Source organism: Mustela nivalis (assembly GCF_964662115.1).
Source record: "Mustela nivalis genome assembly, chromosome: 13".
Lineage (NCBI taxonomy): Eukaryota > Metazoa > Chordata > Mammalia > Carnivora > Mustelidae > Mustela > Mustela nivalis.
The window spans coordinates 16,396,034-16,423,984 of NC_139032.1; the positions used below are offsets into that span (position 1 = coordinate 16,396,034).

The 27,951-nt window shown below is 45.8% G+C and overlaps 1 protein-coding gene across 3 annotated transcripts in view; it reads left to right on the top strand.

Annotated features, from left to right (window-relative positions):
• Positions 1 to 19,317: 19,317 nt before the first annotated feature.
• PCSK5 (proprotein convertase subtilisin/kexin type 5) overlaps positions 19,318 to 27,951 on the top strand; it is a 449,308-nt gene continuing 440,674 nt past the window's right edge. For all 3 annotated transcript variants that reach the window (XM_082694464.1, XM_082694465.1, XM_082694466.1), the window contains exon 1: positions 19,318 to 19,998. In XM_082694464.1, coding sequence (XP_082550590.1) covers positions 19,807 to 19,998 — 192 coding nt within the window. In that variant the 5' untranslated portion in view covers positions 19,318 to 19,806. The remainder of the gene's footprint in view (positions 19,999 to 27,951) is intronic.

Genomic DNA, 27,951 nt, shown 5'->3' on the forward strand with positions numbered 1-27,951 from the left:
GGACTGGAAGCAGAGGTCGGATGACATTTTCCCATGGTTACATGCTGGATTACATCACGGCTGTCTGAGTCAGCAGGCACTGCTCTAACAAATCCCATAGAGTGGGTGGCTTAGGCTCTAAAGGTTTATTTCTCACAGTTCTGGAAGTTGGGATGTTCAAGTTCAAGGTGACTGCAGATTCAGTGTCTCCTGAGGACCTGCTTTCCATTTGCAGATGGTTGCCTTCTTGCTCTCTCCGCACAGGGTGAGAGACCGCATCCCTCTCCCGTCTTCTTACGAGGGCACTAATCCCATTCAAGAGGGCTCCACCCGCCCGACCTCCTTACCTCCCAAAGGCCCCGCCTCCAAAGACCACTGCATTGAGGATTAGGACTTCAACATGGGGATTTGGGAGGGACCCAAACATGCGGTCCATAGCAATGATCTTGCCTTCTCCTGTAATGACACATGAAAACTGCACAGAGAGAACCACAGCGCAGAGCAAAGCAGAAGGCAGACCTGGGAATGGAAGCATGGTGAGAACAGTTTAAGGGAAGCATGCTCTTCCAGGAACATTTGGCTATCCTCCCCGGCTAAGTCCTACGAGACGGTTAGGTTATTAACCTCATCCCAGGGACACTTCCTGGTCGCCCAGCATCCACTATGCACACAGAGACTGGGTGCAAGCCCTTGCACGTGCTCCCCCAGCACCAAGCATTTGCTCTCCTGATAGGATCTGTGACACGTGTGGATTAGAGTTACTGGCTCGCCTGTCTGTCTGCCAGCTCAGCTGCGATCACACCTGTTGAGGACAGGGACGCCATGTTGTATGGCCAGTGCCTTCTGGCACAGAAATAGCTTCTGCGTAAACAAAATGCTGTGGCCATGGTGGGGATTCAAGGGACCAGGCTCTTCTAAACTAACAATTCTATCTGTGACCCTGCATTTTCCTGTGACTTGTATATTTTCCACAGAACTAAAGCGAACTGTTTGGGTTGGCAATATGAAATCCAACGTGTGCATTGAATCCACTGAATGTTTACCTAAAACAGTACCCCTCCCCCCGAAATAATAATCACTGCTGGAGGTTTTGGTACCTCTGTATGATTTCACCGGGAAGAACACTTACCTGTTGGCAATGTGCAGTGACTGGCCAACCAGCCTACGCTTCTGATGGCCTTGGACAATTATTAGGCATTTTTCCACCGGGGATGGTTTCACTGTTCAATACAGAGTAGATAACCTCGAGCACTCTTTGGAATTCATGATTTCCCATGCCAAGCATAACCTACAACCCTAGTATGTTCTTTATCTCCCTCTTGAAGATGAAAGCTGCTTCTGTGATTTGCACCTACACAGAGCAGATGTTCCCGCTGGCTTTACGTAAACAAACAATTCTCCCAAATCAAGACCTGTTCCCACCAGTGCTGTTAATCTATCTCTCCGTTAATCAACAAATGTCTATTGGAGACCAGGCACCCTTCCAAAAACTGAGAATACAGCAGTGAACAAAACAGAGAGCCCTGCCTTCAAGGAGCTGATACAATGCAAGGAGTATGATTGCACTGGTTGAGAAACATACAAATAAAATTATAAGAAATATCCGAGGTAATAGAGAAAGGATTTCCTGCCTGAAGGAAGTAACAGTTGGGGCTCTGCTTTATTGAGTGACTGGCTCAAGGCCAGAGAAAGCACTAGTTGTGAGGATTATTATTGGAAAGAATTTGTTGTAATTAGGTAAACCAAGTACTATTAACTCGGAGCTACAGGGATATGGAAATAGAGAACTTTCTTTGAAATGGCATTGGCAGCTATGGGGTTTTGCCTAGGGGCTGCGATGGGATTTAACATAAAACTGTATTATTTGGCACCAAAGGAATTTTCCCCTCTCCCCTGTTTGTCTCCAAGGAGCAATAGGAGTTATTGAATATATGTAATGAAGTAAAAACTTGACTAGTTGAAAGAAAATTAGGGCACATTTGTTTTTCTGTGTCAGCCTGAATAAAGTAACTCGTTAGTGGTCAATCCTATCCTAGAACCAGTACACAAAGGTGAGAACTTGCCACAGAGTCAAAGGTCGAGCTAGGTGTTCACTGTCAAGGCCCTCTACCATCTGTACAATATTTGCCTTGTCTGCACACCGCCTATCCTATCACTGACAAAAGGTTCTTCTTTAAGTCAACTCACATTTTTACTTAAATTTTGCTTAAGGCAAATTCGATGTCACCATGGGTAGAAAACCAATATCATTGCCATACATGGAATACTATCATAAAAAATCAATAGAACCAGTCAAGCAGTACCATTATATTCTAGCTAGATAGTGTTGTCTAGCTAGACAGTGAAGACTCTGATTCTTGAGGTCTTCTCTTACATGGTTAAAATGAGAAATTGGCAACGGTTAGACCAGCTTCAGAAGCATCAGTCTGAAACTGAGGGATCTTCCTTGAGGCCATTAGAAGGAAGGCCTGAGAACTGAAAGGGAGAATCTCTTCTCCTTCTGTCATTCAATGTTATTATCATTGCCCATGCATAAGCTAAAAGGATATCTCCGTTCTATGAATTCAAGACTCTTTGAACTTTGGGAACTGTTGAACTTGATGACCTTGAGAAGGCCTTCCAGCACAGTTCTTGGAGACACACTTTCTAGTCAAAGGCAGGGCGGAGAGATGGCATCTGAAGCCCGCTGGTTCAGTCTGCTGTTTCCTCTCCCAGCCTAGCCCAAATGTCACAGCCCATGTTCTGTCCTCTAACTCGGGGAGGCATCTCAACCACCTTCAGCCCGGAAGTCTCTCTTTAACAAGACAGAAAGATAGAGAAAAGATGAGAGAAAAAAGGTGCAATCACTTACCAGGATCTGGGTGATTTAACATAAAACTGTATTATTTGGCACCAAAGGAATTTTGGACAGATGGAGAAAACTCAGATCTGCTGCTGGACCTTGAGTTCACCTGACACCCAACATCCACGTATCTGAGAATATCTCTTGTGGAGGCAGTATGTTGAAATTCAATGAAGTTTTTCACTCTCCAGGCAGATGTTTGGAATTCTATAAACCATGCTCCCCCTCCCCCATTGCCTTCTGCACCAGATTACTCTTGGCCAGAATTACTTGTTGTCAAGTACACACCTTGAGTCCCATATATAGTCCCAGGCACATACAACTCGATCCCAGGGCCAGGTCACCCTTGCCAGGCTGTAAAGAAGAAAAGAACCACCGAACAGGCCTCGAATTCTTAATGAAGCTGAGCAGGGAAGTTAGGACCATTCTTTTTTGTTATATTTGTAGGCTCTCCATCAGTGTTTTTGTTGACTGGCCCCCGTTCAGTCTAAATAGTCTCCTTTTTTGCTTTGTTCCAGCAAGGAATTAGTCTTGATTTAATCTCAGCTTAAAAAGTTAATGACCCTTTTAATCTATCTTAATTGTTTATGTAAGACCATTTAGTTTGGGGTGCTCAAATATTATGGTTTGCCTAAAGCATTTCTCTAAGACAATACATGGAATCTCTGGGATTTCAGAAAGAGAACTCCCTCTTGTGGCAAGAGCAGGTTTTGCAGCCAATTCTAGAGCGTCTGAGTTGGATGCTGAAGAGCTGGAAGATCTCAGAAACCTCCTCACTCCACAGCTGGGGTAACTGAAGTCCAGTGAGGACAAGTAACTTGTCAGTGTTTCTGTCTGGTTGGTGACTGAGGCAGAACCAGTACCCAGGTCTCCTGTCTCCTGATCAAGAGCTTTTCCTCTCTATTTTAGAAGTTGACGGAATACCATCACTGGTGTGATTTCTTCCTCCCCAGGCTTCACTTCCTGCTGCCTCTGGATGGAGCTGGTGGAGAGGCAGTTCTCGGTTTGGGTGGGAACTCTTCTCCTCCACGTGACAGCTGTTTCCTGATGAACTTTCTCTGTCAGGCAATTACCCATTTCTCAGAGATGACCTAGAGGCTCTGTCCCTTACAGCGGACACTGGTTTGGCTCCTAAGACAAGGACTCTCTCCATCTCTTTGGAAACAGCTATCACTGTGACCCGGCGGAGGCTGCTGCTTGTCTAGTTGTCTTTCATAGGTTTCTGGCTTGTTGTGGCAAATGGGAAGGGGCAAGACAGCCCCTAACGGACATAGAACGACACCACCACAACCCCCCTTCCAATAAGGGATAACATTTGTAAGGACTAGAAACATGATGGAACTCTCTGGAGCCTTGCTACTCAAAATGTGTTCCGTGGAGTCTTCCAGAACTACAGAATTGTCTTGGTTTTTTGTTTGTTTGTTTGTTTGTTTGTTTTTGTTTTGTTTTGTTTTTAAAAAAGCACATTCTGATTGAGTAGACCTGGGACCCAAATTCTGCATTTCTCACACGCTCTCAGGAGGTGTCAGGGCTGCGGGCTCATAAACCACATGCTGATAAGCAGGGCTGGAGTAAATGAAGTTACTTACCAAGTTGTAAAACACAGGTCTCAGCCCTCTTTTGTTCTGTGACTGGGTGCAACTTGAAAGTCACTTATCAAAGTGAAGAAAATTACAACCTCTTGGGGCCCATAAACTAGTGAAGAGATCCGTCCCCAACATAGCCGAATCCATACAGATTTTAGTCACCACTGAGTGGAGAGCAGGACATTAATTCTTGGATCCCCAAATACACTTCTTCTCCCCATGCTTCTTACTTCAAAGTCTATCATGTAACCTCAAGTCTACAAATCAGAGAGTTTCTGCTTAGAAGAAGGCCAAGTCTGGCAGATCTACACCCTCAGGCACTACTCTCTCCTGTGACTACCTTGTTAGGTTTCCATGAACAAGAGATCTGTTCCTCACAGGCCTTCCCAGTAAGAGCTTCCATCGGGCTCTGTCTGTATTGCCCACGAGGCAAAGAAAAGCCAGGAAGTGAAGATCTGGAAAAGGAACAAAGCAGCATCCGAAGGCCTTAAGGGATACCCACTGGGGAAAGAGGAAGCTGACCTGGTCCAAAAAATACCCGGATATCACACAACGATTCTGGCGACGTCAGAGAAAAAGAGCGTCTGTAGTTGTTCACCATTACTTTTCCTTTGACTGACTTGCCACATGGAGATAAATATTTCTCAGACTTACAATATTTTGCATGCATTAATTATGGATCATAGTCTTGAGTTTTCCATCTATTATAACTAGGAGAAATGATGAGACTTCTGGAAAAGCAGCTCTAATCTAGTTCTGAGTTGATTTTTTAAATAATCGCTTGGAGCAAAGCAAATGCCAAGACTTCTTGTCCCCCCTGGAGGCAGGTGGGTAGCCCTCAGGCTGGGCGGCGTGCCAGCGAAGCCTCCATTACTGGGGTCTCGGTCAGGGGCTCTGGGGAACAGCCTCCGGGGTGGAGATTTCCAGGGAACAGGTTCACTGGGGAAGGCTATGCAGACCGTCTCCCTAAGGGAGTTGCAAAGCATTGGGAAGCAGGTTCAGTGGAGGGAGAATTGAGCTGCAACATAGTTACACCAGAGGTTCAGCTGATCCCGTGTGGGGCACAAAAGCAGGGAGAGCCCTTCAGAGATGTTCCAGATTAGAGCGAAGGGACCATGCCTTTCTACCTGCGCAGACTGGATATAGACCACCCTTGGGGAGGGCACCCTTGGATGGGGCAGCTTCCTTGGGTTGAGGTAATTCCTAGGAAGGAATTGGGTATGAAGGGAGCCTAGAGGAGCCAACAGTCTTGAAAGGACACTCAGAGAATGAGCGCCTTGGTCCCGGAGGGGTAGGGTGGGGACAATCTGAGCAGCACATCACACCATACCATCGGCTCTAGTGACCAGTTCCAAAATTTCCCCTTCTCATTCCTGAAGGCTACTGATGTCTGGGGGGGGGCTGCTATCTTTCAGCTTTGGTGGGGCGGTGGGGGGGAGGGGCAGGCAAGGGATTGGTCTAACAAAGTAGAATCATCTGGGGCAACTTTTCAAAATGTCTATGGCCAATTCCCACTCTCTGGATCAACTGATTTCTTTTTTAAAGATTTTATTTATTCATATGACGAAGAGATCACAAGTAGGCAGAGATGCGGGGGCGGGGGGATGCAGGCTCCCCGCTGAGCGGATCGAGCCCCTCCCCCCATGTGGGGCTCGATCCCAGGACCCTGGGACCATGACTTGAGCCGAAGGCAGAGGCTTAACCTACTGAGCCACCCAGGCAGCCCCGGTTGAACTGATTTTAAGGTGCACACAGAGTAGAGACCTCTCGACCTCATAGATTAGACAGTTATTCTTAAATCTGAAGGGCGATAATGTCCCTTCACACGTACGTGCAGTGGCTCAGGATTACATCTGGCTGGCAAGACCATGAGCTGCGAATTCTAGCCACTGCCGCTCCAAAGGGATTAATTAGAGATGTCTAAGGTGTTTAGGGGAACGAAGCGGCCAACATAAACATGAAGGCTGCCACCACAGCCATGGTGCCATCCCCCGGCACTTTGCAGATGAGTTTTATTGGCAAGATTTTAAAGGTTTGAAGCTTATAGTTTGTTTCTTTTTCGTTCTGTAGCTCGGAGTTTGTTTCTCTTTCTTTTTATTTTTGGTTCAATGTCTGCCTTTGGGTCCTTGTATAAAGGAGACTTTTATCCACCTCGCTCTTGTAATCCCACCAGTTTTGGCCGAAGTACAGTGGTAGTTAGCCTTTCATAGCAGAACAAACTATACTTGGACCTCGTTCAGATCGTATTTCCCCAAACGTAGCAGTTATGTGCTATAAAAATAAAATTCCAGCAATGTATGCTCTCCTTTAAGATACCAACTTTATAAAGCCAGTGTTCTTAGGGTGTGCTTTCATGTGGTGTGTTCGTGGTTGTGTGTGTATACTATATATATAATAGTTATTTTGTTTCATGAAAATTTTCGAATACCAAATTGAAATTTTCAAATAGAAATGTAGATAGAATAGCTCATTTGACTTTTCCTTATTTATCACCTAGCCTTGACGGTTATCAATACATGGTTTTTTTCATTTATACTTACAATTTCCATCACCACTCTCTGGCACCCCCCCCCCAAAAAAAAATAAAACCCTAGATTCTTTTGAGGCATATCCGAAGCATATCATTCCATTCACAAAACCTTAAAAAGAGACATACTTTTAAAATCCCTATCAATATTACTTTTATCTGCACATCTCCCGGAATTGATGTGAGCCATCAGTCTACTCCAGAAATGAAAGACTACAGAATTATTCATGCAACAGGCAGATACTAGGCACCTAACACAGGCCTGTTACTTAGATTAGAAAAGAGAATTGGACATGCTTCAGGAGTTTAAGATCAGTGCGTGTATGTGCGCGTGCACTCTTGTGCACGCGTGTGCGTGTGTGCGCGCATGCACGCGTGAGTAGGTGGGCGTGTGGATGGGTAGCTGGAAGGAGAGGCAGAAATAGAAAGCATAGGGTTGGCTACAGTGCGGTTTGCTGCAGGCAAGGGAGGACACGGTTTGGGGAAAGGCTTTTTACGAAAACTGATTCCTTGCGTGAATCTTGAAAATTTATCTCAAAGTGATGATGCAAAGGGTGAAGGAAATTCCAAGTAGTGGGAAGAACACTGTGAGCATCCTGACTTGTACAACATGCGAAATGCCTACTTGCCCATCTGTTGAAATGGCTCTGTCCAATCAGCTCCCCAAAGGGGCCGTTTGGCATCACTCTGATGGTTGGCTACAGCCAACCACTCCTTTCTGCAGAAGGATCCTCTAGTCCTTTGAATCTAGTCTCAAAGAGAGGGCAGGTTTACTCATCTGTGACCTCTGACAGCATGCACTAGGGTTTGTATCTTAGATCTCTTCACCCGCCCAGAAAAATTCTCAGTAGATACTACATGGAAGGGGACATATGTGCATCTGGGCAAATCAGAAATCATCAACTACGGAGGGTGACTCTGTGCCATAATCCCTGCATAATATTACCCAGTGGGTCTATTGGATTTGAGTATTTGTGGTGGAACGTGGCATAGTAGATAAATGTTGGTTGGCATGCTAACAAAATCAATGAAATCATCTCTAAATGTTTAGTTGTTCTTTTCTCTTATGTGCTCCAATGAAAAATTGTTAAAAATACTTGCAGGGCGAAATTGGAATACCACTGGATGGTATGTATGTAGAGGTATTTTGGTCTATGTAAGTATTACATAGACTATGGTATTAATAAAAATATCATCTACTCCTAATTCCTATTAAGAAACCACTTGAAATAACTTGCTAAATCCCTTTTTATAAATGATTTAATCATGCATCTGCTATAGACTTATGAAATAGACTGCTATAGACTTATGAAATAGATCCTAGAACTATACCCATTTTACAGATAAAGATACAGACAGAAAAAGTTTCAGGAATTTACTCAAGATCATAGAAGCAGTAAATTTGGTGTTAGCACCTAGGCAGTGTGATTTCAGAATCCACAGTGTTAACACCATGAAATATAGCTTCATTATGAATTTTTTGACATTTTATGATTTCCATGTAGAGTCAGGCTATGCCATGGATCATTATGGGACTGTGAAATTTCCTCTGTGAAAATCATTTGACTTTGATAACTTATGACCAGAAAGATGTACCTGTATACATATGTTAATACAGTATTATCTATAATATAGTCCCAAATTGAAATGGCTTAGATTGTCCACAATAGAATAATGGTTATGTGGTGTGTATATACTGTATGTGTTGTGTGTGTGTGTGTGTGTGTGTATGTGTAATGTATCCACATGATAGATCTTTGTAGCCATGAAAAGGTATATTTAAAAAAATAAATGGGGAAATAGAATATAATGGATAGAATAGAATATAAAATAGAATATAGAAATATGGAAGTAAAAATAAATTAAAATAACTAAAAATGTTAAATTTGGATAGAACTGCAGGTGTGTATATATATATGTGTGTGTGTATGTATATATATGTGTGTGTAAGACATATTATCTATATCTATACACATTACATCTGTATCTATCTGTGTATCTATCAAGAGAGGAAGTTAAAGAGAGAAGACGGGATTAAGACGCACATATGCAAAGATAGTGATTAGTAGTGTTTTAGGATGGGGAGGTTATGGCATACTTTTATTTATTTTACTGTTTTCTACAATAAACTTATACTGATCCATTTAGAGAAAATTTTTATTCATGAGGATGTCTACCTCTACCCTTGAGGTATTTAAACTTTTGGTTGAAAATGCGTCCTAAATATAAGAGCATCATACATTTTACAAACCATACTTGTGTTCCAATGCAACTGACACTCCATTTTGTTTTTTTGTTTTTGGAGTAAGAGTCAAAGAAATCTTTTTATTTAAATGTTGTGATCAGCATTTCTAGTCTTGCCTTCATCTTGGCCCATTTCTAAAGGATCTTAACAGAAATAAATGATATACTTTCACTTATGTCACCTCTTTTCAAGCTCCGAAGGTCTTTTCCTCATTGATAGTTATCTGTCATAGTGAGCAAAATGATCAGTTAGTTCATATTGGCAGGAGGAAACATTAAAATAAAAGATGATTAGAGACTGCAAAATACTCTGTACTAAATAGCACGCTGCTACGAAATATTACCCAGCTTCCTTCAATTTTACATGGAGTCATACTTCCTTCATGCCTCCTGCAACCTCAGAACCATCTTCTTTAAATAATGCAGTGAGGAAATTAAATAATTAAAGCTGCAGACAAGAAGTGTTAAAGACTTTACACAGAAAAGGAGGGAAGAGGACAAAGAAAGAAGTTCAAGTTCTCAGAGAAAACACTTGAAACTTTCAAAGCATCTGCTATTTAAAGAGAAAGCCCACGTGAAGGAGACCTGAAGGGTTAGGGGAAGTGGTTTTTTTTTTTTTTTGGTTAGGCAGGAAATTGGTGATTTTTGTTAATTGTCTCATTTGAGTCAGGCCTCTGGTGTTATTGATTAGATTGCAGAGTTTCGAGTAAATTTTAAATTACAGACCCATCAAGCATCCTTCCGGATGCTGGGACTCATTGGAAACATGTCCTTGTTCTCTGGTTATTGTAGAAGCCAAAAGCTGACTTTGGGCGATATTGCTGGCAGACTGGCAACCTTTATGGGCAGAGTTCATGGTATTCCATTTTCCTACCCAAGCTTTTCTCCGTATGTTGAGAACTAGATTACTTTTAATGGATTTTACATGTCTCAGAGAACTGACCCATTTTCCCTAATTTGATCAAGAATCTAGATCCTCATACTTTGCTCAGAAATTGACTTTTACATGTAAGGGAAGACACAAAGTCATAAAGATTCTCATTGGCTGAAGAGGGATTATTTGGTGCTTTTCAGCTTGGAGAGTTGGAAAACTTCGGTCAGAGGTATAGAAAAATTCTCAAGATACCCAGTGGCACTGAGAAGTATACCAATGACCAGAATCCTGTGTTAAAATTTACCTCAAACTCTGTTTTCTCCCTGAAATCACCTAGACCACTCCAGGAGCATCCTCCGGATTCCCTCAACACCTCTTAGCGTCAGCACTTAACACTGACAGTCAAGCAAATTAAATAATAACAATTCACCAAATGGTTTAGAACTTTGTGAAATTGTGGCTTCTCTATTAGTCATTGATCATGGCACCTCAGTCAGTGTTTAAAAAAAAAATCTGCTGAGTAAATTTATAGATCTTATTGGCTTTATTCATCGATTTAGGAATGGGGGAGCATCCAAGCTAGCAGATAGCAAAAAAGCTCTGAGGGGCTGTACAAAATTAGAGATATTTATAGGCAAAAGGGAGAAGGAACAAGGAAGTTGTAAGAGACAAAAAGCGGTTGGTTATTGCAAGGTCATTTTCCTTTAGGGGACGGCAGGGGTTTATTAGGCAGATGACGTAACTAATGCTGATAGGGCGATTCTTAATTGGTTTAAGATTTCATTTCTGGGAGACCTGAACTTGTAGTTAAGTCTCAGTTTGTTGATGTGGAGCTTGGCTTAGCAACGTCATTTTGGACGTGTTGTCTTTAATATCAGTATAGACTGACTGATAGACAGGCGGACAGAAGTATGGGTGGATGAACAGATAGATGACTGGATGGATGGACAGATGGAAGCATCAATATTGTTAGGGCAGTAGATTTGGGGAATGCTGTCAGAGCTGAGATAAAAACTAACTTATTCACTGTACTTACCGGACCACTTCACTTGTTTAAATTACATGCCTGGTTCCTGTAGAGTTTGTGGCTACAAACCATTCCCTAATTTTTGGAATACGGGAGACCGAATGGATGTTAATCTATCCTAAGGGGAAAAAAAAAAATCTAAAACACACACAGCTCTTTTTCATGAAGATATTCTCTGCAGTACTGTTTACACCAAGGAAAAATTGGAAACAATTTAAGTGTCTTACACTAGAGTATAGTAAATTATGAGGCATCAACCCAATGGAGTATCATCATTAAAATGCTAATAGCAAAGACCATAGAGATATATTTATAGAATACATTATGTGAAAAATGCAGAATGTAAAAGTGGGTATGTATCGTGTTTTTAACTTAATAAAGATACAATTTTCAGACCAATATGAGGAGGGAATGCCTAAATATGAAAACAGCTACGTTTCAGCCATGGAAACGTTACTATATTTTTCCTGTTTCCAAACCACTCTAAATGTCTTTCTATTGTTATTATTTATGAAGAGCGCAGTGATGGAAGGTAACATGTCATGAGTAGACAAAGTGGTAGGGAACTTGGAACAAGGGAGCTATGGGAAGAAGAAGGGATACCATGGAGTGAAGAAGTGAAATTTGCCATGCAGGAAAGAAGGAGATTCAGTTCATGCTGCATCACCCGTGGTGAATTTCACTGGTGGTATCAGACTCCTGGCCAGTTACTTTTGCAAGCATCTTTGTCTGTGGCTCTCAAAGTCCTACTAATAATTATGTGCGTCGCCTGTATGTGTGGCAGGAGAACACAATGTTTGAAACCGATTTACACGTACAACTGATATAAGGAGAGGGAGGGTCCAATTTTACAAATTCACCTTTGGCCATCTAGTGATCGCTGACTGAACCGCTTGTGAGACAAGCCTAAGCTGGGATCCTTACAAGGATCCATTATAAGCAGACTTTTTTTTTTTTTTAAGATTTTATTTATTTATTTGACAGACTGAGATCACAAGTAGGCAGGGCAGCAGGCGGGGATGGCGGTGGCGGGTGGGGGGAAGCAGGCTGCCTGCTGAGCAGAGAGCCCGATGTAGGGCTCGATCCCAGGACCCTGAGATCATGACCTGAGCCTAAGGCAGAGGCTTAACTCATTGAGCCACCCAGGCGCCCCTACAAGCAGACTTTTATGAATTCCAATAAGACCTAGCAACCGCTTCTGATAAAAATGATGACATTCCATCATGAGTACATCGCCATTACTCACATCTGTAGTTTGTAGGATATGGATAATTAGCAAGTGAAAAGAAGAGCTCTGAATTCAGTCCGGAAAGGAGTAAAGGCTTTGGAGACACAACCCATCCTACGTACGCGTGCTTCCTAGAAACTTATGGGGCAGTGTTGATTCGGATCTGCATCTGGGGACGGGACTGAGGAGTGATTGGACTTTGGGGTGAAGAGAGGTGAGGAGGGTGGAGAGAGGTCACTGCAGCTTGATGATGAACTCAGGAAGCCCTGGAGGAAGGCCCTTGGCTTTGAATTCTCTAGTCTCTCTTCTCAATGATCACAGGAGAATTTTCTGCAGCAAAGTGACTGACAAATGCACAGGGACAGAAGTGTATCTATTGGAGGGCTCACCCCTGGAGAGACCTTGCTGTGCCTCTGGGAAGGGTGAACTTGGCCAGATCTGGAACACCTGGATTCGGCCCACGTGCTCCCACTGACTAGCTGAGTGCAGTTGGAACAGCATTTCAACTCCACGGTGTTAAGATCGTGACCACGTCACTTGGCGTGTCACCGTGAGGAATGAACATGATAATAACTGGAAGGACCTTTGGAAAGGCTACGCAAAGCCTGTAGCAGTAAGGCTCTTTTAACAGTGGTCACCACGATCACCTTCTAGGGCACAGTTCATCCTACTGATGCGATGGGATTACTTTACCCTTACTATAGAGATTTGCCAATTTCCTCATTTCCTTTTGATCCAGATGTTTTCAGGGCATTTTACTTTGAATTTGGAGAAAGGAAAAGGCCTGTTCCTGTCTAGACTCCGTTTGGCAGAGAGTTTATCATTACACATACAGAGGGCATGACTAACAGGAAAATTGCGGCTCTTCAGGCCCAGTGTAAGTACAGGGCTATTGGATAATAGAATATTGATTAGATTATTTGCTCCAGAGTCATTAATTTCCACACATAACTGAACCACTTCTGGAACTTCACATCTCGCAAATCACAGGACTCCATCGGCTAAACTCAGAGCTCCCCCCACCGCGCACACACAGACTTGGGTAGTAAAAGTGTCTTCCAAAGTACCCTCATTAAATGCAATATGAATTCCGTGTGGATCCAATTCTTTCAGTTCGCCCAGGATTTGGCCTTGAGTATTTCACTGACCTTTGGGTGGTCAGTTTTTTTAGTTTTAACTTTCCTTCTCCATCTAGCACCCAGCAACTGGCTCTTTTGTACCTAGAAGTCTTACCTTCCCCCAAACCTTATGATTTTTTTCCTGATAATGGCTTAGCCCAGTTTTATAGAACGTCACTAAGTTTTGCATTGCTGACATTTTCTGCGAAATTCTTTTATTTTTCCTTTTGCTGCCAAAATGTCAAGATGCAAATATCCTATGAATTTGTCAAGTTGTATCTGTATGGGCACACACACACACACACACACACACACACACACACACACAAATGTATGACAAAGACTAGAATAAGAAAAGATTAATGATACCAAATATATTGCCTGATCTTTCTACACAGGATTCAGTCTGCGCTCACCCTTCACCAGAGCTCAAACCAATGCTCTGATTATTTTCTTAAATAAACAGCAATACAATAGTATAGAGAAAGATATTTTCCTTACCCCCAACTCTATGATGCATAGTATTTTCATAAACTGGGTCTCATCGTCACTCACAGAAGGCGATATTTAGCATTTACATGGCAAATTTATATTATAGTCTTACTGAGTACATCTCTGAAACAGGCTTTCACTGGAGAAAATTGAAGAGAGAAGCCTGCCTCAGGGTCTCCAGTGATGTAGTGGACTCTCGATGCTTGATTTTCTGGGGAAGCCAACTAAGTCATAGGACTTAAAAGAGTAGCACTTGCCAGAGTTCAAATAAGAGTCAGCTTTTTCTTTATTCAGTCTCTGGCTTTGAGCTGTCACAGGGAAATTGTAAACACAGAGCCAAGGAAATCTTACACTTTTTAAAATTGGAAAGCCCTGAAAAGCTTCCTATTGAATTGTATTCCACCGCCTTTAGAAAAACAAAATTTTTATCAATGAATTATTTGTGAGTATGAAATAACCTTTTAGAAAATGGAACGTTGCTGTCATTCTATATACAGAGTAGGAAAGACTAGGGGCGGCTCATTGGCATACGTTGAAACTGAACTCCTTCTGTTCCTGGTAAATTATGGCAGTGAGGTTGCGCCCTAGACTAGCTCACTGAGAACTGCCTTTACCATGCATCTAAGGGTTAAGGTGAGAAAAGATACGCTTCTTTCCAATACATTACTAAAATCTGAAATAGGGACAGGGAAGGTTGTTAGGGAGGTGCTTGAATGATTAGGTCCACAATGGTTTTGTAATACCTATATCCTGCATATGCCATGGGAAGAATGAAGTTATGTCATGCATAGTGACTTGGATATACAATTTCTGGAAATGGTGGAATGTAATAAGCATGAAGTATGTACTTATGCAAGAGATTTGTGAAATAATTTTATCATAATTTATCTTGCTTCAGATAAACAAGTAAAAGTCATACTGAATATGTTTTGAATTACAATGTATCATTTGGCATCAACAAATTAGAGCTACTGCCCAGACTCAAAAAAAAAAAAAATTAAATTCATAGGGTCCATTTAACTTGGTCTTCTAAAGCAAGATCATATTATTAAGTCGGTAGTTGTTTAACTCCTGATGCTCTGAGAGGTTTAAGAATAAAAATAAAAGCCAAGAAGATGTTTTGGAAAAAAAAGGGTCTAGAGGCACCCCAAAAAGATCAAGTCTTAATACTTGGAGGAGGGGCTTCTACCTCGATATAGGATTGATTCCTTTTGGTGGGGGAGAAGTTCCAAGACCCTAGCCTGCGTTTTTTATTTTCTCCCCACCCTTTCTGTACTGGCTTTTCTCAGGATTAGTGTCTAAGGTGAGCAGTGACATCACATCCATCCATGAGCTCCATCTTGGAGGGGCCCTGCTCTGGGATCGGGGCAGAGGCTAGAAGGTGATAGACAGTTGTGTCACTTTAAGCTTTGCTTTCAGTTGACAGCCTTTGGGAACCAGCTTGTCATTGCAGGATGTAAATGTCTACAGAAGAGGGCCAACTACACCCATGGAAATCCACTTCAAACAGGTCAAAGAAGCCTCCTGAAATCTGCCGGGTATTAGCATCCCATTAGCTACGTATTTTGCCATAAAGACAAAATTGAGCCCCAAGTTAACTCCCTGTCGCGGCTCCTGTGTGTCGTGGATGACGTTGTTTAGTGGTGGTGGTGGAACAGCTATGAAATTGGAGACATTAAGTCAAGTTTTCATTCTATTGAAAGTGATTTTATTAAGCCTGGTGTGCCAGTCCGATCAAAGTCAAACCCAGGTTCGCAGCACGCTATCGCTTTTGGTCCTCGCGGTCCTTCCTTTGTTTTATTTATATTATTCATGCATTGCAAACTTATTTTCCCATGAAAGGATTGCTGTCTTCCAATTTAGTTTTATATTGGCCTCAGTTTTCTTCTTTATTAAATAAAGAAGATTCTCTGATATGTAGGTTCTCTTTCAGCTCTGATGCTCTAGGAATGAGATTAAGGCCTGAAATGTGTTTGGCTCAGTGCCTGGCATATTACTAGTCCTTAATAAATGGTAGTTATTATTACCATTTATTATTATCATTAAATCTGACAAATTTTCGCTGCCAACCCTGAATCTGATATACTGGAGAACGGATTAGAATCTCCATAAATTTGGTGACTCTTCTCCCAGGCAGCGAAATTCCTAGCAGCATTTCCCCCCCTTCTCAGCCAGCTCCCAACTGTCCATTACCAAATTATTATTGATTCACAGAATCTCAGATTAGAAAAGCCCTTAAAGGTCAATTTCCAGCCCAAGGATGTAGCAGAGGAAGAAATGAGGTGTCTCCTCAGGCAAGCTCTTCCCGGAATAATTCTCGTTCGTAGCGTTTCAGGATGAATCCTTACAGGGTTCTTGTTCACCTCTCCTACGGAACTGCCTGGATTTCTGTTCATCGCCTTTCACTGTAATTTTGCTTTAAAGCTGTGAGGGACCTTGGCGGAGAGGCCAAACACTAGTGGGCCCTCATTATCAAGTAATATGTTGTTAAGTGTAAGGCAGAGTTAAACTTAGAACTGCCTGATTTCCTGCTATATGGCACACTCGGGAGGAAGAGTCGAGGGTCAGACTTGTGGAGCTACTCCTTGCATACAAAAAAATCTTGGATTTAGCTTCTTTGCCAACGTTAGGGATGGTTTCACATGAACCGATTCTATTGTATTAGTTCCTTGTTCCTTTGGCTACTGAAGCATTGCGAGCAGAGTTGACTGTGAGAACCAGCAGAGCCGAACGTCCTGAAAGATGATGGGTTTTTTCCCCCTGTAGCTTCTGATCCTTATCTGGAAGATTCTGGCTCTAATCAAGGAGGCTAATGAGTTCATGAAGGCAGATCCCAAAGCCTTGGCATGAATCACAGTGGGGCTTCTTGGGTCTCACTGAAGTCTAAGAATCACACTCTTTGTAAGTGAACTTAGCGAAGGGAGCTACAAAAGTGATGGAGAAGACGATGAATGAGTCTACGCTCAGGAGTTTGAGTTGACAGATGTATGGGGTCCCAGATCTTGTTTATTTCTGGAACAGAGCTAGGGTTTTCCCTTCCAAATACATAGGCTTCCAAACGAAAGAATATACCCTTTGAGCAAAGCTAAAATGCTGGCCCAGGGATCGGTTTACAAAGCAGAAAAGAGGTTTGCCTGTTTCCTACCTCATTTTCCAATTCTGTCTCACGTTCAACGCAGTGAATGCTGTGTGCGTGTGCCAAGCTGGGCATGAGTGTTCACTGGAAAGAAAAAGGGAAAGACACCACGGAGAAAAAAATAGCAAGGAGTGGTTTTGCTACTCAGAGGAAACAACCTCCAGGCCTCGGGAGACCAGGCTCAGGGAGTCCCTCTTCATTTTATTCAAAAGTGGAAGCCCAGGGGCAACATGGCTTTCAAAGAGAAGCATTTTGTGTGGTCTTTGCAGTCCTAAAGAAGAATGGCATCAGAGTCCCTGAGAAAACCACAGGCCATGCTCCAGCTTGACTCCTGGTGTACCTTGTGAGGTCCTCACAGGGGCCACCCTCCTGGGGTTCATCCCCAGATGGGCTCTCCCTACCCTCTGACAGTTCCGAAGGGATGACTGACTGATGTACATTGAGATTTGGATGTTGATTGAGCTCTTCCCATCCCAGAGGCTTCTGGAAGAATCATCCAAAGCCTGGGGTTGGATGCAGGTGGCCTGGGAGGCAATGAACAGTGATCTACTAGATTGTACACTTTCTGGATTCCAGACCGGGAATGGAGAAAGCGGAGTGAGCAGAGGGACCGGCGGGTAGCAAGACCATACTGAAACCGGAAAGCCCTGGCATAGAACTTGTGCTTTTCTGCCTGTAAATAACAATGACAATAATAGTAATAAACCACATCTAGAGTTATTCAGAGCCTGAATTCTGCTAATCCTTTGTGCTCCATTTCCTGTCCCTCTTCCCCTTTCTCCAGAGTCTAGCACAATGCCTGGCAAGTTCTAGGTGCTCAAGAGATGTGCCAAATCAGTCAAACAAACAGAATAAACTCTTTGTCTTTCTGCAAAATGATTGAGCTTTTCTGACCTTTCACTTCATCGGTTAAGGAGGGGATAATGCTACTTGGTGAGTCTGGTTTCAGGATCCGATAACATGGCATTCCTTATGCAATGTGTAAATTGTCCTAAAGTGCTAATGAGTTACAAACTGATGAGTTACGAATTTCACTTTTTGAATTTGATGAACTTTACATTTATGAATTTGAGTTTGCTGGTGTGGTTCAGCTGAAGGGAGAAGGGAAGAAAGGGAAGCCCTAGGCAGAGAAAAGAATCATCGCCCACAGCGAGAGATGGGGATTGGTTAATTAATCTCAGATACATTTAACCAGTGTTTAAGAAGAAAAATGTTGGTGGGTTGGGAAAAGGAGGTGGGTATGGTGAATACTGGAAGCCAATTGAGCTATTTACATAAAGCATACATTTCCTTTTTCACATGAAATCATCTTGTGGCACCAAAAGAGGCAGGGAGGTTGTTCAGCAGAATCAGGGTTAATCCGAGCTCAATCCAGCCCACTTCAGTCACAGCACTGGAGAGAGCCATGGAGCCGACGCAGGCCCATATTTCATCTGAACTTCCTCTGTGGTCCTTTTTATATTGAAGTCTCTCACTGTTACAGGGCCGCGCTTGGAAAAGTTGGAAAACTTTTGCCTTGGTGGAGAAAAAGCCGCCCTCATCAGACTCTGTGGAACGAATGAATGAAGCTATTCCCTTGGCCCAACGTCTCCATCCGCTTTCATACCAAATATTCATAGAAACATCTTTGCTCAATTCCGGGACTGGAATTTTACTCTCCCGTGGCGTTGCCTCGTATCAGATGCACAGATTTCGAAAGTCAGCAGGCAACAGACTTGGCTTGGGAGGCACCGGGGTTGGCTTTCAAGAGTCGATGCGCCTTACGGACCTGTGTGGTAGCTTCTCCCGGGAGCAGAGCGAGTAAAATAAACAGTTGCTGAAAAGCATGAAAAATTAACGAAGTGAAAAGCTCGGGTTATTTGTTCGGCAGTTGGCACGCAAGTCACCTTCCTAAATACTTCGTTGTTTAAGGAGGTTCAGAGCTAGGATGAATGAATCCTGGGGACGCTTGACTCGCACTAACGAGTAGATCTCCTAAGTCTTTCAGGAAGGGGCGGCAAATCGATTCAAATCCCAGGAGGAAAGGAAGAGAACGGGGCAGAGCGGCGACACCGGGAGCTCTGCTCCCAGCGCTTCGGAAAGACTCGCTTTTGCAGCCCGGGACCCTTGGAGGTTCCAGCCCCGAGAACCCGGCGGCGCTAGGACCTGGTTGGTGCCTGGCTGCGGCCGCTCTCCGGCGGGCGGAGAAGGGAGAGGAGGAGGGGGCTGTGGGAGAGGAGGGGTGTTAGGGGGGCGGGGGGAGTCATTTATGCAGAGCAGGCGCTGCTGCCATTGCCACTCACACTCCTCGCGCGCCGCTCGGAGCCGGAGGGAGCGCAGGGAGCGAGCTAGCGAGCGCTCGGAGCCCAGGCCAGCAGAGGGGGCGCCCGGCCGCCGTCTGCACCGCCGCCTCCGCCGCGCTCCGGGGCCCGGGGAGGAGCGAGGGAGAGTCGGGAGCCCAGCCGGCGAGACCTAACTGCGGGAGGGCGCCCGCCCCACTCCGCCGCCTCCTGCGCGCGAGCCGGGGAGCCCCCGCCGATCGCCCCGCGGGCCGGAGGGCAGGGAGCACAGGTCCCCGCAGCCCCAGGGATGGTCTAGGAGCCGGCGCGAGGCTCGCCGTCTGCTCCCAGCCGGGGCTCGCCGCCTGCTGCGGATCGGCCAGGGGCTGCCGGTGTCTGCGCGCCGCGCCGGCCCAGGCCGGAGAAGTTAGTTGTGCGCGCCGCTCCAGCGCGGAGTCCGCGAGCGAGCGAGGGAGGCGGAGAGGCGCCGCGGCCATGGGCTGGGGGAGCCGCTGGGGCTGCCCGGGACGCCTGGACCTGCTGTGCGTGCTGGCGCTGCTCGGGGGCTGCCTGCTGCCCGTTTGCCGGACGCGAGTCTACACCAACCACTGGGCAGTCAAAATCGCCGGCGGCTTCGCGGAGGCCAACCGCATCGCCAGCAAGTACGGATTCATCAACATAGGACAGGTAACGGCAGGCTGGCCCGGTCCTCGGCCCTGAAGCCGCCGGGGCCGGCGGGGGGGAGGCCCCCGCGACCTCGCGCTTCTGGCCCCCTCCTTGTCAACCCCCTTCCCCCTCTTCCAGATGTGCTCTTGCAGCTGTTGCCCTAACTCCTGCCCGATTTTTTTCCCTCTCTCTTTCATACACACACACACACACGCACACACGCACACACTCCCCAAAGTTACCGGGGGTGGTTTTGTTTACTTGCTGGGTTTGTTTGTTTGTTTGTTTGTTTTGGTTTGGGTTTTGGTTTTTTTTGCAAGCCACAAGGCACAGGTAGGGTCTCTGGAAAACTCCGGAGGATGCATTCCCTGGTAGTGGTTTCAGACCCGACCGGATCTTTTGGGCTGCGAAGTCGGGGAGCCCTGGTAGCCTGAGCCCTTTCGGGGGGTAGGGGGGTGAGCGCGCTCCTTGCGGTTCCTGAGAGCCAGGGTGAGGAGAAGGCGAGGAAGGGAAACCTTTCCTGCTCAGACCTGAATTTAGCCCAGAAAGTAGTTTGCTGCTCTTGGGGAGGAGAACCGCTGGGCTCGGGAGGCGCGGGAGGCGCGGGAACTGGCGCGGGGACTGGAGGAGGGAGGCGGAGCGAGGGGAAGAGAGGGCCGGACCCGGCGGGAGCGCCGATCTGGGGGGAGACCTCCCGGCTTCCTTGTCTCTCTCAGGGGATCCGCGTGGGGGGCTCTCGGACCCGGGTCGAAACAGGAGATGGGAAACTTCCAAGGCCCGCTGACTGGGTTCTGCGCTGGGGGAACTGCAAGCCTCCCCGCGGATAGGAACGTGCGGGGCCCAGAGGTGACGCCGTGGGGCGAGAGTTGGACCGGCCGCAGGGCGCGGGGTTTTTGCGGGGTGCCGCTCCCGGGCTTTCGGCAGGGCTGTCCGTCTGCGGAACAATGAATTAAATGGGATTATGAGTATGATTGGAAAAGGAACAGATTTAGAGGTCCTTCCGAGCTAAACGGTGTTGGTTTCCCCGCTCTGCTTCCTGCAAGAAATCGGAGCGGAGAGGGCTGCGTACCCGGGTCCCAGAAAGTGACCCGATCATCCCGCACCAGCTCCGTACCCACACCCCTTTCACTCATTTCTCTAGGCTTGGCTGGAGGACGGGGCTCTGGCCAGACCTTGGCCTGACTCTGCCTGGGGGCGGAAGGCGAGGGTGATGGGGCACCTTCGCAGCCCACGGGCTCTGGAGACAGCTCCGGATGCACGTGCCCTGCGTGCTCTGCCAGGGCGAAGGGAGAGGAGGGTGCTGCTCGTGCCCCGGGGCCAAGAAGGCACAGATGGGTTCTGATGCCGTCGCGCTCCTTGGCCATGAACCAGAGCCCTGGAGCACTGCAACCGTCGGCTGCCTGGGGTCTGCAGCGCTGAGCCTGGAGGCAGGGCTGCCGTCACTACATCTGGAAGGAGATAGGGAGCGCTGGAGGGTTCAACAGAGCGGGAGCCTGAGGTTTGGGGCTCGGCGGGTCCAGAGGGAGGACGTGTTCCTGAGAAGCCAGTCCTGTGGAGGGCTGAAGCCAGGGCAAGGGGCAAGGTCCTTATCTACACCCACCACGCCCCTCCACACACACACACACACACACACACACACACAGACACCCCCAAGGTCTGTATCTCTCTCTCTCTCTCACACCCACCCACCCACACACACACACACCCCGACGTCTGTATCTCACATACACGCCCTGAAGGAGGTAAAGGAAACCAGCCAGATTTTGTTGCCTGAGTGCCGGGCCGAGTTCATCCTGATGGTGTGTTAGGATTCTCCTAGCTTCTTACTTCATCAGAAGAAAATAGAGTCTCTTCCTCCTTTTACAGGAGCTTTAAGCTGGGTGCTGGGTTGTGTCCCTGGTCTGGAACTGGGAACCCTGACAATGAATGTGGTCTCGTTAGTAATCTTTCTAGAGAAGCATCTCTCAGGTCCAACGAACAGGAAGCATCTCCCATATGTGAGACATAGTTAGAAAATAAGGTCTTGGATATACACTTTTTTGGTAATGGGCAAAATGAGCATTTGGGGTGGCTGTTCCCCAACATCCAAGACCCTGGAGAAGTTGACCTGCTCAGGATCACCCAGCTAGGTGGCAAAGCCATGATTCAGACCTAGGACTCTCAGGCCTAGTCCTCCTCCTGCATGAATCCCCCTTTTAGGTATCTCCCCAGCCCACAGGAGGAAGGAGGCACAAAGTAACAGCTCCGATCCCCTGAATTCTGATTTAGTGACTCAATAGATGGGGAGCAAACATTCAGTTTTAATTCACAGACACTTAGTTCAAACAGACCTGTACTTGGTGACTCTAAGAAGCTTCATGACTAGCAAACGCAGAAGTACCTGTTTCTTAATGAACTCATTCAATAGAACTTGGATATTGCAGAACCCAGCAGAGTGAGAGAGGAGGTTCTGTCCCTGAACCCACTTCGAACAAGCAGACACTGTAGGGTCTCGTAACTTCACCTGACTGTGTTTTCAGGGGGCCCTCTAAGGAAGAGCTGCGGCTTTTTATCTAAAAAGTAACGTGAAGAAACTTTCCGTGCAGATGACCCCAACACTATTTATTGTGGTTTTGACAAGGCTAGTGAAGAAATTTAGTGCTTGCAGAGGTTACGGAGGACCCTTGAACTGATGCCATAACCAGTGTAAAAAGGTCAGCTAGTCTTACAGTGTGAAGCATTTTCTCTGTAGATCAAAGGGGAGTAACCCTATGCTAAGTCTTCGGGGCATAAATTGAGTTCACACCTGCTCTATCCATACACTGTTAGGTCCAAACTAATATCTTATTCTTCCTTTACTGTTTTGACCTTTTAACCCTTTAGCCATCCTCTTGTTATTCTTTCTTTCCATCAGTAAACCCGCTGAGGTTCCATGGAGGGTAGTGACTTATTTGCGAATGTCTCTGGAATGTCCTCCTGGTTTTACCCATTTGGGCTTGGGGGTACCGACCTCATGGGTCACAAATTGGGACTGAGACCTCTTTTTGTGACCGATGTCATTCAATATCTTGGTGGTATAAATTAAAAGCTTTAGTGTAATCTTTCGGGGGATAAGGTAGTAAATTTTTGACCACCATAAAGGTACAGTTCTTACTACTCAGAATTTCTGTGTGATGTTTTCTGTAACATCTTAGCACTTAGAATGGCCAGAGGTAAAATATCTGGCCTTGAGATTTCTACAGAAAAAGAATAGGTGTGCCTCTTGTGCTCATGAAAAATAGAATATGTGGGGTAACAGGAGGGCAAGCAAGCAAACAGGTGAGAAGGGCTCACTCCACTTCCTGGAAGGGAAGAAGAATGAGGCTTATCTTGTTGGCTGCAGAGATAGCATTATGTTTTGGGAGGTTTTCCGCCTAACGTTAGTACTTGTGAATGGTGATGCCTTGAAAATCTGAAATGATGTCATCATCAGTAGTAGTAGTTGTCATCACATAGGTGTGTATCAAATTTCACTCAGTGATTGATTCGCGAGATGCCCTGCCTTTCTTCCCCGGCCGACCCCAACTGCCAGCCTTCCTAGGCTCCAGTAGGCCCTGCCTGTTGGCCTCACACAGAGGGAAAGCAGGCCTTGGTCCCCCTTCCCAGATGGCTGATCTGACTCTTTGAACTGGCAGTATCGTGGGCAGAGGGTAGCAATGACAGGAAGAATGAAGACCTGACATCAAATTAATTGTGAACCTTTGTGTGGACTAACTCTACCAACCATGGGGCTTGATTTCTGGTTGTTTGAACTCAGGGGGAAGGTTCCTCATGAAGGTTGTTTGCAGTGGGCAAGAGCTATTTATCCTTCTGTGAATTGCATACAATCCTGGATCCCAAGCTGAGATTATCAGTAGTGAAAAGCTCTCTTCAAACTGTGTGACTTACCTTGAGCAAGATTCCAGAAGGATAAAGCCAGATGCAAGCAATACTGGGGAAATATTTTACCTGGAGTTCCCATTGGAAGCAGAGACTTGGAAGCTCCAGGAATGGCCCTTGCAAGGTCTTTGAAAGCAGCCAAGTCCGTGAACTTAATGGAGCCCTTCTTCCTCCGTCTGTAAAATGATGAATCTGTAGACGGTCGGCTGAGTTGACTCTGCATCACTCAGTGCCTAGGTAGGTTTGCAGCAAAAGGTTTGTTGAATCTGAGTCTGAAATCAGTGAGACTCAAACTTTATTTAGGTAGGGCGAAAAGAAGACTTTTTTTTTTTTTTTTTTAAATGGGAGATGCAAAATGTGACGATCAGGAAAATAAATTTTTAATGGCTGAGTAAAAAGAGCTAAATCAGAGCTTTGTAGACAGGAAAAATGGTTTTCCATTTCAACTAACAATATAAAATACTTAAAAAATAGTTTCTGTTGGACTCTAAACAATTCTGGCTGATTTCCCATGGCGGTGGCTTCCTCCCTGGTTGATCCTTTTTGTAGCCCATTAAATGTTATAGGATAAGCTCGCTGGAGATGGAAGACAGGGGAGAAAAATATCTGAAGACTGATTATTTTAGAAAGCACGTTACCTTGGTACATTATGTGAGATTGTATTTGAATTTGAATTTGCATTTTACTTCTGAAGGTAGTTTGTATGAGGAAAGTTAGAAGCAGCGTTTCCCAGATATCTTCAGCAGGAAGAGCTTTGTTCAGAGCTCTGCGGAAGGCCTCCCTCTCCGCTGTTTAATTCTGACCTGCGGGTAACATGGGATGATTGAAATGTTGGTAAACAGTGGCCAGTGGGTTCTGGATGCATACGGATGGCATTGCAAGCAGGGACACGGCCCGCCTGCCGGGCCGAATGGGAGCGGACCATGCTCCCCCTAGTTGAATTTTTAGGCACATTGTAAACAGTCAAAGAAATTGAGGTGGGAATCCTTCTGGATTTGCACGGAGCGGCCCTTCACACCCAAGAACCTCAGCCCTGACCTCCGCTAGCAGCTATCACATGCTTCGTTCTCATAAGCAGGAGAACCTTTACTGGAGAAAAAAAAAAAAAAGGCAATTCAGAGAGCTTGGCCCGATGATGGTGGTTCTGTTGCATTAACCTCATAGGCCAGGAATGGCTCATATGTGGCCCTTGGGATTTTCAGGATCTATTGGAAATGAAAAACTACATTTTTGTGCACCCAAAGGCAGCTGAATTTGCCTTATCACAGTCTTTCATGAGCTGCTATCCAGAGGTCCTAACCTTAAAGGTCAGCCAGAGAAGCAGGGTAGTGTGCTGGGAAAATAGCCAGCCATGTCTGACTCTTTGGTTAAGGGAGGGAGTCCTGCCCCAGAAAGCTCCCCTGGGCAGGGAGGGGTATTTGCCCTGTCTGTTCCAGTTATGTGAAGCAGTGTCTGGGTTTTTCCCTGAGGCTGAAGTATCTCCAGGCATTGCTGTGCCTTGAGACTTGATCACTTGGCTAATTCAGGTTGGAATCAATGATAGAGAAGGCTTTGGCTTCCTGGATGGGAAAAATGAATGCTTACAGACCTTCATGCATGCAAAAAGATAGTATGCAGATATCTGGACACGTGCCTATCCATATGAATGTATATATCTTAATTTTTATTTTTACCAAAGTAAATATGCACATCACTAGAATGGAATTGCTCATGCGGTATTTGTCCAGTTTGAACAGATTAGATGTCTGCATCTAAAGGTAGCGAGAAAGGACAATCAGTGCCCATAAACTCTTCACTGTGGGTTAATCCCTGCAGGGCAATGAGGTCAGGAAGAAAACATGCGTGGGAGTCAGCCAGTTGGAGGGCTCTTTCTCTCATTAACCAACTCGACTCTCATTGCCTCCTTTTTCAAAGAGGGGACCCTGACCCTAATACCTGCTCCAGCCAGCCGACGGGGTTGCTGAGAGATCACGTGCCTAATAAGGAACACGAATATACAAAGGAAATAAGACCAGGAAGCATCAGGTAGTTTGCAGGGCCTCGAAGGAGATGCAGAAGCTGCTCGAAGGAAAGTAAGAGCTTGTGGTTGATGCAGGGCTCTGCAAGTGGAGTGACTGGTGATTTTCTAGATTCTTGTGCTTGCCCCTGGGGATCTAGTGGGGGCTGCAAGGAGATGGGGTCAGTGTCGGTCCTGAGCCTCCCTTGAAAGGACAGTGATATGTGTACTTTGTCCCTGAGAGCCATGGACAGAGGTATAGGGCGGGGAGAACAGACTAGAAATTCAGCCCGCTAAGGTCCTCCATCTCTAGGTTGGGCAGCTTTGTCTATAAGGCACAGACCGCAAGGAAGAAGCAGAAAAGTCAAAGCACGGTCTTTTTTCTTATTGAAGTATTATTTGCATACGATGTTCTAGTTGTTTCAGATTTACAACATGTTGATCCAACAATTATGTCCAGCGGCCAGCGGTCCCCCTGATAAGTGTGGTCACTGTCCGTCAGCATACGACATTATTACAATATTACTGACTATATTCCCTGTGCTATCCTTTTGCGTTTGACTCAGATGTGAGTACACATGGAGGAGTAATGGAAAATAAAATTGAAATATAGGAATATGGGAATACAGATAGGACTCTCGTAGGTGCCACTGTTGAAAACCCAATCTCCTGCTGCTGAAATAATACGAATAAACAATCAGATAAGGAAACAGGGACTGTTGGTTTAAACAGATCTGCATGCCACTGGGTGTGGTTCTGAAAACAGCAGCTGAACCCTGGGTGCAGACAGGCCTTACCTGATGTGTGCTTTCTTCATGGTAAAACCTATCCCGACCTAAACTGGCATTAATTAGAGCATCAGTTTGTTGCTGTTGTTGCAGAAATACATTAATGAGTTTGTTTATGAGAATGGTGTCCTTGAGGCCGGCGGAGGCGTATATAATACGCCTATGGGCCCTGTTGTACATGTCTCACCTGGAGAGTTCTGAATTCTGAAACATTCCAGATCCAAGAGTTTGTAAAAGGTGCTCGTGAGTCTGTCCAGCTGAAAGTCCAGAGGTAGTGCTGATATCCTACTCTCACACAGGCCCTTTCCCCAAAGACAGCAAAGCTCCTACGATTCTTACTATCTCCCTTACCTGCTGTTGAAATTAACCCTGAAGAAGACTCCAGTTCTTCGTGACGGGGTCATCTGTCTACTCAGAGGCCACAGACTTTGTCCACCGGGATGGCCATATGGGGGTGGGTCACCTTGGATCATGTGTTCACCCTTGAAGTGAGGGAGATGTTGACCATTGATGGGAGGGACAGTTCCCCAAGGGAAAAGGGGAGGGGGTGCTTTTTCTGGGGAATAAGGGAAAGCGGATGCAGGACGTGAAAACTTCCTCCTACAGATCGGGTTCTATAAGGCTTTAAATGCTTACGCTAGGGAGTTTCAAGTTCATCACGTCATCACGTAGGATAAAGAGTTGGGTTGAAATTCCTTGAGAAGAGGCAATAACCTGCCACCTCAACCAACGTGGGAGTCCACCGTGTAATACGTAAGACGTTCTGTGCTTTCCAGGAAGCAGGACATTTTTACTCAGAGCTGTCATGCAGCGGAGGACGGATATGAGTGGGGTCACAGGCCGCACGTATGGGCAAAGGCTGTTGGTCATGACGCGGAAGCTGGCACCATGGGAAGAGAACAGCCGTGGATCCTTGCAGGGTCCGACTCAGTATGGCCCGGGAACTAAGCGGAAGTGGAGGAGGAGGAGGAGGGTGAAGGTGAAGGTAACTGTCAAGTTGATGGTCACGGGACCAGGAGGACTGGTTTATGGGGTCGAGGCGGTCTGCAGGAGCGCTCGAGAACCAAAGGATGGGTTCAAGCTCAACGTCGCCGTTCCAGAGAAGGGCACGCTGGAATTGCTAAGGGCTACGGCACGAGGAGTGGAGGGTCGAGGGGGCGGCAGACAGAACTTTATGGGGATGTCTCCTCTTAGGGGTAAAGGGATAAAGGGATATTGAGAGTCATGGAGTCCCCCAAAGTACAGCCCAGAAGCCACGAGAACAGGTATTCCCTTTCTAGGCTGTGCACTAGT